General features: G+C 45.0%; 1 protein-coding gene across 2 annotated transcripts in view; it reads right to left on the bottom strand.

The window, feature by feature from the left end:
* The window catches only part of LOC126527367 (uncharacterized), a 52,128-nt gene extending 38,620 nt beyond the window's left edge, over nucleotides 1-13,508 (bottom strand). The window contains exons 1-2 of one of the 2 annotated variants that reach the window (XM_050175174.3): nucleotides 13,273-13,508; nucleotides 2,520-2,697 (exon numbers count right to left, since the gene is read on the bottom strand). In XM_050175174.3, coding sequence (XP_050031131.1) covers nucleotides 2,520-2,697; nucleotides 13,273-13,282 — 188 coding nt within the window. In that variant the 5' untranslated portion in view covers nucleotides 13,283-13,508. Of the gene's footprint in view, nucleotides 1-2,519; nucleotides 2,698-9,505; nucleotides 9,667-13,272 lie in introns of those variants that run through there. The other variant, XM_050175172.2, reaches the window with a different exon arrangement.
* Nucleotides 13,509-17,565: the final 4,057 nt, after the last annotated feature.

Raw genomic sequence — 17,565 nt, 5'->3', positions numbered from 1 at the left:
TTGATGTATGCACAGTCTGTAACACACTTGTGCTTCACAACACTATCTTCACCCCATTAGGTACAGCAGAAATGTATAAGAAGCTCCGTTCCCACCACACGGGGTCTGGGGCTGCAAGGGAACCTGAAAAACACTTCCTCAGGGCCACATGCGAAGGACACACTGCAAGCCTGGTTTCCGCACCCGAAAACGAAAATCTGAGTCTGCAAAACCTAGCGCGGCCACGGCTTGCAAGGGAAAACGGGGCTAGAAGGAAGGTAAACAAACGTGCAATGTTTGCGCCTCTGCACAGCGGCTAACTCACCGGGCTGCATGCAGGGACGTACACAGCAGACCCCCGTAGCTAGAACAAACGCGAGCGAAACGACTTTCAACTTCTCCCTATTTCCGAATGCTGGGAGGCGGTGTGCGTGCTCCAAAATAGAACCACCAGAGGCCTGAAAACCCGGCCCGTGCCCATCGAAGCCCGTGGGAGCCAGACAAACCTCAAGGTGGCAGCATGCCAGGAAAGCTGGCGACGCACGCGCCGCAAATATAACGGTGCCACACTTTTAAGCAAACAAGTGGCTCCCTCTCTTTTCGAGCAGGACAGACACACTGACCGAGTGGAACACAGACACGCAAGCCGTGCACTGCATTTGAAAACTGTGCTTGAGTGCAACAGTCTGGTATAGTGCAGTGGATAGCGGTACAGCACAGAAGGGGGTTTTGAGTTACTTATCCAGCTTATGAAATTTGTTTCTGCAATGGCAGTGTTTTGCAACGAAATTCAGTTTCCATTGTGGCTGCAGACTGGGTCAAAATTTGTAAATCAGGCAGCCTACCTCAGTTCATAGTGCAGTAGATTTACAGACTGGGACAAATGCTTGTAGACCATAAGCAGAGTGAGAAAGTTGAATGTCTTTCTGGTGTATATCAGCAGACTGTACAATAAGAGTTACGCAACTCATAAAATAACTTTTCAATAACTTGCTGCAAGTCTAGCAAACACACAAAAATATGATCACAAAATCATAAGAGATGCTGTGGCCAATAATTGGCCTCTCATCTTCACAGCTATCTAAAACTCTCGAAATCTGGGCTTTCCTTAACAATTACTATCAAAAAGAAGTTTACAATGATATCTGCCCGAGACTACAAAATGGAAAATAGAGCTTAGTATCGCTGCACTACACAAAACCGACAAAAGGTTTTCGGGTAATAATTACTTTGAGCCTTCCGCACTGTCCAATGCGACAACTTGAACACTGCTTGAACGGCTTGAACAATGTGTCACGGCTTGAGCAGCTGTGACACAAAAGATGCCTTATATCATCTTAGGAGGTTGCAGACACCTTTAACTACACTGCTCATATTTCTGGTCAATGCTTACGAATAAATCAACAAATTTATGAGTTAATAAAGTAGTGATGACTCCCTTATGAAATGTGAAAAACGACTGAAGGGAAAAGTAACTTTCAAGACATGAACATTCCAGGCCAGCATTGTCTGTCTGGTCCCCATAGCTAAGCACCTTGCTGCATCGTTCACTGCAATGGCTAATGTGTACGGTTTCTTGCAAAAGTTAGCAGCACCCTGCTGCGTCGTCCACTGCAATGGCTAATGTGTACAGTTTCCTGCAAAAGTTAGCAGCACCTTGCTGCATCGTCCACTGCAATGGCTAATGTGTATGGTTTCCTGCAAAAGTTAGCAGCACCTTGCTGCATCGTTCACTGCAATGGCTAATGTGTACGGTTTCCTGCAAAAGTTAGCAGCACCTTGCTGCATCGTTCACTGCAATGGCTAATGTGTACGGTTTCCTGCAAAAGTTAGCAGCACCTTGCTGCATCGTCCACTGCAATCGCTAATGTGTACGGTTTCCTGCAAAAGTTGGCAGCACCTTGCTGCATCGTTCACTGCAATGGCTAATGTGTACGGTTTCCTGCAAAAGTTAGCAAAAGAAATCTGCTGCCAGAGCGGCAAGCATGGCAGTTGAACCAGCAGTGGGATGATGAGTATATGTTATGTGCATCTGCCCAACCTTTGTCCTTATGGCTTCAAATGACTTCATGACTCTTCTTAAAATAATCATATTCAATAAAGTATTGCATTACAAAACAAACAATTTGCAATGATTATGCAGATGCACAGGGTCTCATTGCCTTCTCATTTAGAAAATAGAACTTCTTTGAAATTTATAAAGATAACAAATAATGCCATGCGAATGTCTGAAGCCACAACGATTGGACAAATCCATGTACAACCCGCCATTGCCGTGCTAGCTGAAAGGCTGCAGCTTCAAGAGTTTTCTCTAGTAATTGTAACAGGAAACTCAATGGCACACAGCACCCAAATGCCTCCCAAGCAAAAGTGAGTCGCAAGTGCTTTATTAAAGGTATCAACTTATACGATGGCTTGCAGAAGGATATTCAAAGCAATGTCTGGTACCAAACTGCAAAATTTTCAGCACAACCCAAATTAAAAGAAGAAAAGACGTCAAGTATGCTGGCTGCCATAAGCAACTACGAAACCAAGCTTACTCGTGCGCCGTCTCCTTTTTGCAGGGGTCTTCCGAACTGTCACCTTCTTTCGTGGCACCATTGACATGGTTCTGCTCGGTCGTCTCGGTTAACGGCGACACGGTGATGATGGGGCGGCGGGCGCCTCCCTCCGAGAGCAGTCCTGTGGGCTTTGGAGGCACGGGAGGCTTGGGCTTGCCTGTTGAAGAAACGCACACAACCGCACGTCACGCCTCGCCACCCTGCAACCACACCTGTCCCCTTACATTTACCACGCACTGTCGAATTTGTCCAGCCAGGCGTGCTACACTGCAAAAAATCGAGATCCAGCATCGGCACACACTGGCTCTACATTATCCATCAGGCTAGCTTTGATGATTCCCATGGAAAACTCATAGGCTGTACGCTTAGGTTTAAGATGAGGCTAGATTGATCAAATTAGATAACCCTTGAGCATCTGCAGTATTGTAAAAGATGATGCCATTGGTCAGAGCTATCGATTGGAGGTACAGGTGCGTAACCTGATGGCTTGACAACGCAAAATAGGTCTTGTTAACACTGCAGGCATGAAATAGTGCAATATCAACCAGACGAGGTGGACGATATTTATTGATAACTAACACAACAGAGAAGTCCCACTGACAAAACAAATAAAAACAAGTTACTGCAGACATGCACCACTTAATATGCTTCCAAGTTCATCACCAGCCTAGGCGCAAACACATGCAGCGGCACAATGCATCAGACCCTGCTCGTTTCATTTTACCACGTCTATACAACGTGCTCCCCATGTGGTTCGCATCCAAACGCTGTCCCATATTCCAAGTCCTTCTTCCTTAAAATATACTATGATAGGAGCCCCCATTCCTTCTTCATTAATCAGCAGAACAGACATTTGATCACAGTTGCAGATCCCTTTGCCCACCTAACCCGAGTAACAATACTATTTTTTTATGCACAGCTGTTCAGCTTTCCATACTGTTTGCCTTGTTGTTGTTTTTTTTGCATTAGTAATGTCTTATTTGTCAGTTGCTAAGCAATTATTTAATGACAATGCTGTTTATTTGCTTGTTGAGTTTTTGTGCTCTTTTGACATTTATTGCTTGTATGTCTTTGATTAGAGCACATCTCTTCTCTAACACCTTGTATGCCATGACAATATCATAAATAAGTGGTCGCAATACGAACATCGAGCTAATGGAAGTGCAGATATGATAGGGGCCCTCAAAAAAAAGGGGGGAGATAGCAGAAACTGGTTGTCAGTGTAACTAGAGATCATTAGAACTTGTTGCTCGTTGCACTTGTTGCTGTGGACAATGGGAAATTGTTAAACTTAGTAACCAGCAGCTAGTGTCAACTGTATTCAGTCACCGCCAAGCCAGCATTTGAATGCTATTGACCTGACGAACCTATCTGATGGCAGGTGTGAGGGAGCTGATAATGCATAAAATTATCTTGCACATTATAATAGTGATTTGCACACTGCTCCTGTGCTACTTCACTTAGTCACAAATATGCTATTTTACTGATTTCTTGAAGGGTTCACCCATCAACAAAATTTTGGACTTAACACACTAATCCTCAATTCCTATCAACTTCATTAGTCCAGCACATAACAGCATGTCAATCTAAAATGTCTCAATATAAAATCTAACCATTAACTTGCTTGGCCCTGCCTGCTGGTGCAGATTCTGTTTTCAGTCCCATGAGAACTTAATCACAGACAGGCATCAGCTACCTTGCTGCGTTAGTAGTCAGAAAGTCTCTTACGGTCAACTTGCCCCCATCTACAACTCATCTGCTCATTCCTTGTCAGGAGACAGGATCTAAAGCTACTTGCCACTAACATTGTAAAACACTCAGATGCAGTTTACTTAAAGACCATAAGAGCAAAAAAAAACTTAAGCTAACAGCCTACCTTGCACGTTAAGCTCGATTAATAGATTATTCAACATACACATTAATTACATTCCATCTAACGTACTTTTTCCTCTATTTGAAAGCTATTTATGTACCTGCAGACTTTATTCTTGTGCATTTCCTATGCAGAGGGAGTATGACTACTCATACAACATTACAGATATCTGTTGAGCAGAAAATTGGGTCTCCAACCAAGTCAAAACGGACGTTGTATTCCAAGCTCCTGGTGGAATCTGTGTTCTCCTTGTGAAACCTTTGTTCACTAAATGAACATTCTGATGTCTCAAGTTACCTACAGAACCATTGTGAGAGCAATGGTTCTGTAGAAAAGTTCCAAATGTTCCCATGGTGGACAAGGGACGCCTGTTCACATTCTGACATTTTTATTCCCTGTGGAACACTTGTTGGAACAAGGGTTCCATATCAAGCTTAAAACGTTAGGATCAGGGCCTCCGGAACCTGGGAGAAAGGGGAGCGGGGGCAAGTGCTCTTACTGGTTCATTTGCACGAAAGTGTAGCGATCGTCTGTCACTACGTTGTCCCTATTTCACGGAAATCCAGTTTACCTTGCTTTGCCTCGCCATGGGGTTCATTGCCCCGGACAGTTTGCCTCGCTTTGCCTCGCCATGGGGTTCATTGACCTGGCCAGTTTACCTCGCCTTGCCTTGCCGTGGGGGTCACTGCCCCTTGCTCATTCTTGGAATTGAGGTGGCCGCCAGACTGGGGCGCCACCACAGTCATTTGACAAACCTGCTTTTACATTTGAATAAAGCCAGTCGACTCTCCATTCTCAAGGTGTCAAAACATGTACTCCTTGCCTCCGCCAAACCGAGCTCCCAACAGAGCTGTGTGTGCCCAGCCCTATGGGCTAGCTCCCCCTCTACTGTAGCCAATTAAACCATGGTTTCACAGTGACAAAAAAAAAAAATGTTCATGCAGGCAAATTAAGCCCCTGCTTCTGCCCCCACACTCAAAAGAGACTTACAGAGCCCCTGATTAGGATGTTCCTTCCGGCTTGGTCAGTGATTCAACTTTCTGCTCGACATGATTTTAAATAAACAGATAGTAGTCCATCTCACCCTTGATTACATTATATGTGTTCATTATGTCAGACAAAATGTTTCACAAAAAGACAGTTTTCCTGCCACTGTAATCATAGAAGCACCAAATATTAATTTGATTCAATGACACCTGCATGCACAAAACCTACCTATTAATCACTCAATAGACCCTGTTCATCATTTCTTTACTACCCCTGCTACAAGCAAGCAGGAATAATAAAAGCCCTGCACAGTGACAAATGCTAAGCAAACCAGGAACCAGACTGAATAAACATTACATTGCCATTCTGCTCTAACATTTTGTGTGAGTATAATAATGTCTATCTAATGTGATCATCATTAAACTAGCAAATGTGTCGCGATTAAGTGTGAGCTGGAACTTCATGTGTTGGTGTCTAAGACCAAGGAATCAGTCTTTACATGCATTAACATGCTGGGTCTGTTCACAGTTGTATCAATTACAACACACAGTGAACAAGATGACACTGAGAAGTCCAATGTATTATCACTTTTAACTAAGAGACAATCTTGTGCACTACTAAAGCAGTAGCATAAAGATCTGCAAGATGAGAGCTGTACATGACGAAGATATGCAAAGGGAAAGCTCTGGGAATAGCAATGCATGCTACCTTTTATTTATTTATTTTTCTCTCAAGGCAGGAGCATTAGAGAGAGGAGTGGGTAGATTATGGTAAAAAAAAAAAATATATGTCACAATGGAGTACTGTTACAAAGCAATAACCATCTTGAAAGCACTGACGTTGGATCAACCTATATATAGTTTTTTTACACCTGACCATACTAAAATTGCAGGGATGCAAAAAAAAGTAATAGAAGTAATAATAATAATGATAAAAAAGGCAGTCAGAATATTTTTTTTTTCGTAATCATCCCAGTCAACTCTCCCATAGAGTACTGCTCACGCAATATCTATGAAACAAACAACAACACTACCTCTTCAAGACAGTTTGCAAACCAGACATCCGAATGAGTCAATCACAAAAGTTTGTTGATTGATTGACTGATTGATTCTAACTTCCCAAAGGAACGTAAGGGCCATGGGAATGCAAGCGGAGGGCTCGAGATGAAATTTTTCTGCCTGGGATTTTTTTTAATGTGCACCTAAACGTAAGTGTTATGAGGACGACGGCCGCATGGCGGCACAGCGTTGCTACCATCATCATCATCGGAGCGGGGCTCATGCGCCCGGGCCATGCGCAGCGAGCCTGGCATGGGAGAGCGGCGATCAGGAAGCTGGGTCTCAATTGGTCTGGGCTTCGAACAGTAAAGGTTGTCCTTTGCATGTCTCCCGCACTCTGTGTCCTCTCTGAGGCCACTGGCTATTAAGCCGTGGCCCTGAGGCCACATTTGGCACCTGTAACATGGGACCAGCTGATGCTCTCAGAGATGATGCAGAGTGGGGGAGACATGCAAAGGACAACCTTTACTGTTCGGAGCCCAGACCAACTGAGACCCAGCTTCCAGATCACCACTCCCCATGCCAGGCTCACTGCACGTGGCTCGGGTGCATGAGTTCCACTGCGATGATGATGGCGACACCGCTGTGCCACCCTGCAGCCGGCATCCCCATAGTATACATGGGCATTTTCTCACTTCATCTCTATCTTATCTTTCTATTCCCCCTTTCCCCTCCCCCAGAGTAGGGTAGCCAACCAGACACATTTCTGGTTAACATCCCTGCCTTCTATCTTTATTTCCTCCTCCTTTTCCTTCTCACTTCATCTCATTGTAATGCAGCTGCTGCAGTCGGCAGTCGAACCAGTGACTTCATGCTCAAAAACAGAATGTTATATCTGCTAAGTCAGTGTAGTGGGTACAGAAATAGAAAGAGAGGTAGGCATTAATGAAAAACTATGAGAAGCAAGCTACCCAATGTGTTGATATGCCTGAAAAAAATGGTCCAAAATGAAAAGAGGAAGACAGCTTGGTGCAATCACCATTAATTTCAACAAGATTACCTCATTAGAAAAGTACCCAAAATTACAAGTGGTCCCATGCTTTTTAGTATGTTTTCATGCAGGTTGTTGTGACATTCCAACTGTCAAATCACATGTGCGTATATTTCACCCACAAAACTGTCCTTAATACGCATCAGGACAAAATTAGGCGAAACACCAATGTATTTTGTCACTTATTTTAGAGACAGATATGTCAAAAGTGGTGCTGCTATATTGGCTCCTAAATAGTGTGACATGGTAACGGTACTAGATGGACAGGCACAATACAGAGGGCACACAGGGTGGACGCTGGACACAGAGAGAATTACACATGTTGCAAGACTCAATATTGAGGAAACCAGCAGCAAGGGAAAAATAAAACAGGAAACTGATTACTAGCGTCAGAGGATGCATGGCATGCCTACACAGCCACTGGTGATTTTCGACATTTTCTATTTCAGATTTTTCTTGCTGATTTTTCCCACAGCTTCAAGCATTGCCAGGCTTGTCATCCTTTCGGAGTAAATCAGATATGCACTGGCTATCCTGTTCTTTGTGCTGCCACTAAACCACTAAAGCTTGTTAGTAAAATTGAGTTAAATAAAGAACTTATTGATGACTATCATGTAATGGACTGATGTCCACGACTGCTATAAATATCAACCAGCAAAAATTTGTCTCAAGCCTCCTGTTTTTTCATAACTGGAGACAGCCATAACTGAAAGATCTTGCATGCGGACTCTCAGTCATAATGAGGCACACACAAAAGCTGGGAAATGTATAAACCTATGATCAGTACAGTCCACTCCTAAACGGAACACCTAGCTGGTAACAAAGCCAATATAACTTATTAAACGCTTCTGCTTCATAAACATGCCATCATTCTCAACATGCCATCATGCTATATTTCAGTTGTAATCAGTAGCCAAAGACTAATAGAGTCTTCTCTTGAAAAATCAACCACGCTATAGATACAATTAAAAGGGACCTCTGAAGTGTAAACAAGGGCAATGATAAGCCAATATAGGAGCTAGCGAAGGGCCTAATCACAGGTCCACTAACTGCAGACTAAGACAACTATTACTGATCAACACAAAAGTCTTAGATGGATAATTTAGGAGTGAAGCAGCTAGCCAATGTCTCAAGCTGCACAAGTAACAAATTCAACAAGCCCACAGGTTCATGAGAAAGCAAAACAGAGACTCAATGCCGCACTTGAAGAGTCGCAACAGACTCACAAATAGTCTAATTTAAAACCGGAAAATTAAGAAAGGCCACAGCGAGAGCTCGCTTGCCAAGAGCATGCACATTATTTGCAAGCTCCATAACAAAATGTGCCCCAACGAAGTGAAGTCCCCTAATGAAAGTGTTGGATCCATGCTGAAGCTTATTTCATCCACCCACTGTCAATCACACCACACATGCCTAAGATATCAATCCATCTTCTTTTCGAGTATCTTTTCTTTATAGTTTACTGCATTCAAGTTGGGAAAGTATTCAAGAAAGCAAACATCTTCATTTTCAATGCAATGAGTATATTACATTAAATGATATATTCCTTAAAAATGCACTGACAAGCACATGCTTTTTGAACACCACTCCCGCACGCCACCATAACAAAGCCACAGCGGAGGTACCACTGGTGAGGCTAAACACATTAAACTTCAGAGAGATCCATCAGAAAGGCAGCTGATTGAGCAGCTGTACGACAGCACGCTAGCACAAGATGCAGACGATTGAATACTCAGTGGTGAGACTGCAAAACTGTACATCCGCGAAGACTTTAACGTTAAAAGCTCACAGGCATTCACAGGGCTACAGGGCTAGCCATGCCAAAGTGCTAATCAGTCACCGTGGGGCAGCTAAATGAAAAAGGACCGCCTCACTGGAAAGGTATGCATGGAGAAAGATGTTACTTTGAGGAAGAGTTCACAAGCATTTACAGGGCTAACCATGTCAAGGTGAAAACCAGTCATCACGGTGCAGCTAAAAGTGACAAGAGATGGCTGTCAGCACATGTGACAGAGAGTCTAAGAGAGCGAAGAAATGACAGGCAAAGAGACATCACCCAGGAAGGAGCTGACCCAGTGGCTCTCCCTGGCCACCTGAATGTACAGCGAGATCACGTATGACAGGCAACACAGTGAGATGGTCAGCAAGGCTGCACCCGCCAGGAAAACCACGCCGTCCGAACACTCCTCCATCGGGTCGGCGGGTGCGGCCTCTTCCTCGGAGAAGCAACAAGGGGTGAGAACCCCTGTGTCTGTCGAGCATGTGTCTCCCCCGAGCCCAGGTGGCCCAAAATAACCTCTCCCCTCCTCCACCGCAAGCGCCATCCGAAAATGTGGTGTCACGTGTCGGCGGGGAGGGAGGGCAGAGAGGTAAGCTGACGGCACACTCGAGGTAGTGAGAATATGCGGGAATGTCCACATAACACGGGCGAGGGGTGATTGATTTTGCGTGGATGGAAAGCACAACATGCCCCTGGCACCATTTATGCAGCAAGGGCTGCCTTTGCTTTTGCTGTTACTAACCAGTGGGTCAGCTAATCATTAATATATAGTGTTGAAATCCTCCAACCAGCAAAAGCTATGGTTTCAAAAGGCGAAAATAAGAAGTGGTTACCCAATATATTTAATAATGCCCAGAAAGAACACTAAACAGTAGAAAACAAATGAAGAAGGTGTAAATTGGAGCCCGACAAATACTGTTTGTCTCATAGCATCTCCAATTCAACACTAATCTTGAATGTTTATTCCAACATCGATGTACACATATATGATGCCGAAACAGCTATTTGATGAATGCACATATGTCACACATTCAAGTGTGGCTATTCCCATTTCCACTCAATATGCAATGGACTACGGGCAAAAACCAAAAGCCAAGCAACAGCTACACGCCCGCAAAACATATAGCCATGGTAGGTAAACATAACCTCACTCGCGGCCACAACTTCGTCATTGCAATGAACCTCTTCCTCAGCGCCACGTTAGAATACGGCTACGGCGTGCCGACGAACTGTGAAGGGGGAGCGTGGGGTCATAACCGTCTGAGTGCACTATCCGCATTTATTTATTTTTTTCGTGCAGAAGGCCCGCATTAAAAATAGACGCCGTGCGCTTGTGCCGCTTCGCGCAGTTTACCGTTTGATTCGTCAGTGCACGCCCCCTAGCGGTCGGTCTCCCTCACTCTCCCTCTCGCGCGCCTCCTCTCCCTCCAGACGGCAATAAAAAAATCTACGGCAGCTACGACGACTAAATGACGCTTGCGCAATAGGTCCATTGTGCGTGCGTGTTTGTTGTGTCGGCAAAGGGAGAGGGAGAAGGCGCTCTTTCCGCCAACAAAGGCGGCGTGCGACAGCTGCTGCGTTGCGCACCAACCGGACCAACAGGCCAACGACATACGGTGTAGCAACTGCGCACTTGAACGAAGGGTAAGCCCGATCAGTTCGGCGTGCTCGTGCGATATAAGTTTGCTTCGGAACTGGGTGTGGAGAGGAGGAGAGGATGTGGAGGACATTTCGACAAAGCGCGATGCACGCACGAAAAGAGCGCAGCCGACGGCAACTACAGAAACGTCAAATGTGAAGTACAGCGCAACGTTACTGCATCCTTGTCGCTATTGGCACAGAATGCTCCAATACGAAAATGGACACGTGACAATTCAGCAGAGAGTTGAGTTACGCTGAAACAACGCCTCCTTTACTTGGCTGAAATAAAGGATCACTGTAGGAGATCTCGACTTAGCAAGTACTACTAAAACATTCAATTAACTTCATTGCCATCAGAGTTGAGTATTTTCATAAACAATTTCAAGGCAGGTCTATATAGCTATATAAGCTCGCACTACCGCAGTAACTGTTCTGTTGCTTAATTAAAAAAATAATCAATGATGTGTTTCCGCTAGCTGATTAAAAAAAAAAGAAGGGTGGGGGGTATGACAATTATTTCAGATGGCAGTGACGGAAGCGGGGCGTGTAGTAAAGGTTGAGTCACGGAGCGCTACACAATGATGAGCAGACAGACGAGGTGCGATGCGAGTAAACAAAAGACTGGAAATCTGCCAACATATTTGAAGCTGGTACAATCTCTTTCATCTCTATGCTGGTACTTACAAAAAGGGCATATCAGCTAACGAGCTGATATGCCCTTTTTCATCAAGGATAAAAGTTCCTGATTTCCTATCTGTCAATAAACGAATCAATTAACGAGTCAATAAAACGAGTCAATAAAAGAATCAATAAACACGGAAAAGAACGCAAATTAATGCCTAAAGGTTACAGGCTTCCCCTGTTAGAGAAACACTGCGCGAAAATAGAACCTGGGCGCGAACCGCAGGGAAATTCCGCGGAATCGGCGATTTTGCTCTTCTGAATATCAACGTGATCGAACATCGCTTTCGGCGCACGCAGCATACGGGAGCGATCGACTGATAAACAGGATGTCGGGAGAGGGAGGGTTGGATGTCCGGATGATTGGACGCGATGCAGCGTCCAATCATCCGGACAGCAGCTGTAATTTCAATCTCATCCGCATTAAAAGGGGCACCGGAAGATGACACTGACTCCACCTCTAATCCGCGAAAGGTCGATCAGCCGAGTAGCGCGCCGAGTCGCGTGTTTCGCGGGACGATGTTCTGCGATAGTTTTTCACAGTCGTCTGCAACAAAACGACGTTATGAGAAACTGAAGTTGTTGCCAGTTAGGAATCGTCTGCGCCGATCCCTTTTATCTAGTAGTGCTCTTTTCTCGAAAGCCCTGACCTCAGGTCGCCAAAGAGAGTGATGGGCTTTGCACGTCTTATCACAGTGCGGAACAAAAAAAAAAAAAAAAAAAGCGAGAGCTCGGATAACGCAGGCGTCCCGCACGAACACACTGCCGGGTCCCTATCGCCGGCCGCGGTGTGTGCTTTCGACAAGCTATATCTAGAAACGCTGACAAAGACCATGCCTATTCGCTCTCTCGTCGGCACGTACGATGTTAGCAACTTCGGTCCTCTTCGATCCATGAACGTGTTTTCTTTTTCCGTGGACACCCACCGAACGTGCCGTTGGACTGACAACGTCGCAAACGGGAATAAAACGCCGCAATAGTCACAGATGTTCCCTTCCGAAACTTCGGGAGTTCCAAAAGAACAAAATGATAATCATACAGAAAGCTGTCCCAGCCCGTCCTACGTTCCAGAGCGCTGCAAGCACAGAGATATAGAGAAACCGCACGTCTTTTTTTTTTCTTTTTCCTTCTTCTTTCAGGTGTTTGTTTTCCGGTTCAGTCGGACACCTGTCGTCGAAACGGGTTACGTAAGGCTCGCCTGACCTGCAGCACTGCGTGTGCTGGGCGACGGCAATTTTCGTCGGCAAACAGCGGACAGGGATGTCTAAGCTAACGGCATTGTTCTTTTCAGAACGATCTCCGACAGCCGTTCGTGCGTGGCGACACGCGAACGCATGGGGCCTCCTCCCGTTTCGCATGAACGGATTCGAAAGCAACGATTCGAAAAACGCCCCTCCAGCACGGTTGTGCGATGACACCCTCCGCACACATCCGCGCGCTAGGATCTCTCACCTACGTCGCCGCATGAGCTGTCCTGTTGACTAATGCTCGAAGGCGCTAAGTCCCCACGCTGATCGCGAAACCTTCCCGGAAAAATATATATATATACAGCAGGGCCACGGCACCGCGGGACGCCCCGGCTAGGGTTGACCGGTCCACACGGCACTCACCAGGGAAGTAACATTATATAAACACAGGACGATCGCCAGCCGAACACGTCCGGACGAACGGACGGACGAAGAGGGCGAAATACGCGGAAAAACGGATCAACGCAAACGTACCTGACGCCATGAACGATGCGTTTGTCAACGCTTGCGGGCCTCGTCATTACTCGCAGAAGTCACATCCGTGCCGGTTTATGGCACTGTCAAGGCGCTTCCGAGGCACTTGCTTCAATAAAACGATCACAGCAGTCCGCTACATATCCCACGAACAGCAAATGCGTCTGCCATTTTGATGCTCAGGAGAGATGACACACATGTGCAAGAGCGCTAGACCTACGTGCCATCCTTCCTCACTATCATACAACCAAAGAACACCTATGATACAGCCATACAGCCTCAAAACGCTCGAAGTTAAGTTATGCCTAGCGCCTTCTAGTGGACACCGTCAATTAATCCAAGTGAGATTTACAATGTGTCTGTTTTAATGATATACACAATTCGATTAATGTATTGCGTATTGTGCTTTTTTACTAAACAATCCGAAATGGTGAATGCGTCAATGAAATCTTGGAGACCAACTAACAGCAGCAAATCTTGTTCATAGACGGCGCCACATGTTCCAGCAGCTTGCTGCGAATATAGCATCGACATCAACATCGGCTATCGTGGCGGTAGCTTTGAACCATGCTTTGAACTAACGCGCGCTAGCTTTTCACACGAAAGCGGGATATCACTTCAAGTTTCACAGAGCGCCAACTCGCACAACAAAGGTTGCGCAGGTATGGGTGAACAATAACGTACGCGCGTCTTAATAGTTGCGGAATGCGTAGAAAGCAACGTCCTCACAGGTATTTGGTCAAAGCACGACCTCACCCAATTTCCAGATCAGACAGCGAGTTTCTTTCATGAATGACTGAAGCAGTAGCAACCAGCTATAGCTGAATTAAGGTCATTCTTACTTAGAAAGTCAACATCTGAGAGCACTAGACAGGTGGCGACGTCACCTCGAAGCTCTCGCACTAGCATCTCGTGACGTAACGAATATTTGCAACGTCAGCTCATGGGCTAGTTTAGTTTTGCTGCGATATCAATTGTATGGACACTCCAGGCGGATTTCTACCGTCGTCGTCGTCGTCGTGAGGTTCCTTATAAAGTCCAAGGGCGATAAAATCGTCGCTGCGCGCAAATCGTCCAACGCTGTATGGGTGAGTGAAAGCGTATGGTGAGCCAGCGATCGCGGTTCAGCTTCGCGCACGCAATGGGGGAAGCGGGGAGGACACGCGTCACCTTCCGTCAGCTGGGGGGCTCCTATCTAAATACACGTAAAAGGTGAATTCGCTTTTCTCGGCAACCACGGCGCCAAATTTGACGAGGTTTGTTGCACTTGAAAGAAAAACTTAAAATCTAGTGACTGTTGGCTTCGATTTTTTTTTTATTTAGGTCGTCAATTTTTTTACTAAAGATTAGCAGAAATCGCAAATTTTCAGAAATCGAAACTATGAAGTTTACAACTCTGTCATTATGTCATATCGCATATCATATCTCATATCACAATTATGTGACTTGCATCTCATAGTGCATCTAAAGCGGACAAAATTGATATGTTTACACACGAATCTAAAAAAATTAGTACTGTGTAAATACACCTTTTGTAGAACCCTTGTACACAACGTAAAAAATTCACGTAATATATAAATTGAAATATCGAATTTGTTCGCTTTGAATGATCTAATGGATGCCGTTTACAGAGCTGCGATACCTGATCTTGACAGAGAGGTATTAATTTGTAAACTTCGTGCTTCTATGTTTTTCGAACTTACGAATTTTTTAACATTCTTTCAACAAAATTGAGGCCCTAAATCGAAATTCCGCTTCCAGCAGTCACTAGAGTTTAACTTTTTCTCTCAAACGCAACAAATTTCATTAAAAGCAGTCCAGGAGTTATCTCAGAAAAGCGTTTCTGAGTTTTACGTGTACTTGAATAGGCCGCGTTGGAGTTGGGCCCAAGCTAAAGCTTCCTCTTAAAGCTTCGGGGGGAGTGCGTTCTACTGCGGGAGGCCGGACCACTGTATCTTGAAGGCCATCTACAGCCGGTACAAAGGCTTCACTTTTTTCCGGCGTAATTCGCGTTGAGTGACAGCGTGAACGTCAATTCGCTCGCTGCTGCTGCCGCGTTTCCTCACTGCAGCTTTTTAACAGCAAGTTTCCGCTGTCATCAGGTGGGACGTGTTCATATTGGCTTGTGCGCGCATGACACCACGCTTAACTTAGTGTGCCTATATCTTTAAAAGTTTATAAGGCCGATAAAACTACTATCCTTCGTATAGCTGTCCACTAATTTGCTGTCGCAATCGATGATTCGCCTTTCGGGCAAAACTGCGACTTTTTTGGTCTGTTAAGATTAAGGATAATGTTGCCTATATTGGCAGAAACAAGGTCTTGTCAACATTTGATATTTTTCTGCACTGAAACGGCCTAATAAGAGAAATTACATTAATATCCGTGACCTCATGCTGACATAGTGGCGCTGCGGCGCAAGAATTTCACCATCTTTCTGTCTGCTGGCGATCGACCACCTTCCATCAAACTCATATACACAAGTTCACAGAATACCTTAATTACAAGGGTTTAAGCGATTCACTGTGTGGGTATGCGCGACTCTCACGCGTCCCCTGATATGTTGTTTTCCCGCATAGCTCCCGTCTCCTGTAATCCGGCTTCGCCGCGTGGCTTGATGCCCGCGGTAGTCGGTGTGGTTGAAGCGCATCGCGAGAGATGGCGCGAGTGTGGCTCTGCTAATGCCACCTAACAGTGGGGTTACTTGGGCGCGGAAAGGAGGCTCTTCCTCTTTCGCTCGGGTCGGCAAGCGGCGCGGACGTTCTGCGCGTGCGCCGATCCATGCTTCTGCGAGACCGTCTCGCGAGGTCGTTCGAACGCGCCACCGTTCGCGTGACCGTACGCGCGAACGACCAGGCATTGGTGTTCAGCATGGGGCGAACATATTCGCTCGTTATCCGGGCGCAGTGAGTCGGACTTCCTAGATTTGCCGCGCGCCCATCGGCATGTTTTGTGGATAGCAACTCGGCTAGCAGGCATTGATCAATGAAAGGTGCAATAAATGCCCTTGTGATTGTTTACACTACTGTGTTGTCGTTCCTTTGTCCCAAGAGCATGGGCGAGAACCCCACATCTGTCACTCTCACAAAGGGCACAGCCGTAATAAGGTAAAGTGTACATTGCCTTCAAATTAGCTACACAGCTCTACAAAACAGCAAGTGGATGTCTGAAACTTTTGAACAACGAATTGAATAAGTTGCCCTATTACATTCAGTCTTCAAATCCAATAGACACTATATTCAAAAGTACGAATATTTTTTTAAATGTTTCGTTTCACGAACTGTGTGCGATGAAGCATAAACATAGGAGCAAAAGTGCAACGAATTTCATCCCAGTGGCCATATAGAAGACAGAAAACGAGAAGATTCTTGGAGCAAGTTACAGAGCTCAAAGAGTCATACTTTCCAAGCTAAGCCACTAATCACTCGCACTCGCCAATGGGTCCTGTGTATGCAAATAAACTGCTTATTTGCTCCTAATGCTGGAGATCCATTTGTACTTTTTATTAAACAACGCTTCATAAGGTGCAATGTGATGACCAAAACTTGCCAACATTGTGAATGTACTTAAGTGGGAAGATTGTGTTATATTAATGGAGAGAATGGCTCTTTAGTACTCAAAAAGCGTTCAGTTGGGATTTGGTTCTGGAGCTATTTGATTCAGTATCCAAAATTACTATTGCAAGCCCTACAAAGCAGTTTCACGCCACCACTGACATCAACTGAACAGGCGAGTTCACACTGCCATTAATCGCACTTACTGCAGCCGAATGCCAGTGAGGGAACAGCCCACCTCGATTCACAGCTTTCCACAAAGATGACTGTGCAGGAAACGCAAAATAATTAAAATGTATCTGCTTTCATTCACAGTGCTACAGTGAGTGACTTCATGCTACCAATGATAAATAAGAAACCAGGGACAGCATGAATCATTCCTAATTTTCCGCTAGTTCAATAAAATAAAAAGCCCTCAAATTTTTCAACTTTGCAAGAAAAAATTGAGTTAGAAGTCAATCCAATAGAAAAATATACGTGCATTGTCTTGTCCAGTATTATGTAACTATATATATATATATATATATATAGTATAGGTCCGATAGTGTACAGGTCACTATCAATTTATAATGGTTTTGTTTTGTAGGTGATCTTTAATTACTTTTCAGGGCTGTGAGTTATGCATTCAAGGAGAAAAGTATGCATCTCCATTTTCCTTTCTATTGTTCGGTGTGATCTGTCCAATTCAAACTGGTGTACAATTCAGACCCTGCATATAAATCAAACTACAGAAAATATG

The sequence above is a fragment of the Dermacentor andersoni genome, chromosome 9, assembly GCF_023375885.2.
Source record: "Dermacentor andersoni chromosome 9, qqDerAnde1_hic_scaffold, whole genome shotgun sequence".
Classification (NCBI taxonomy): Eukaryota; Metazoa; Arthropoda; class Arachnida; order Ixodida; family Ixodidae; genus Dermacentor; species Dermacentor andersoni.
Note: the sequence above shows the minus strand (reverse complement) of the source record. Positions and strands in the feature narration are given on the sequence as shown.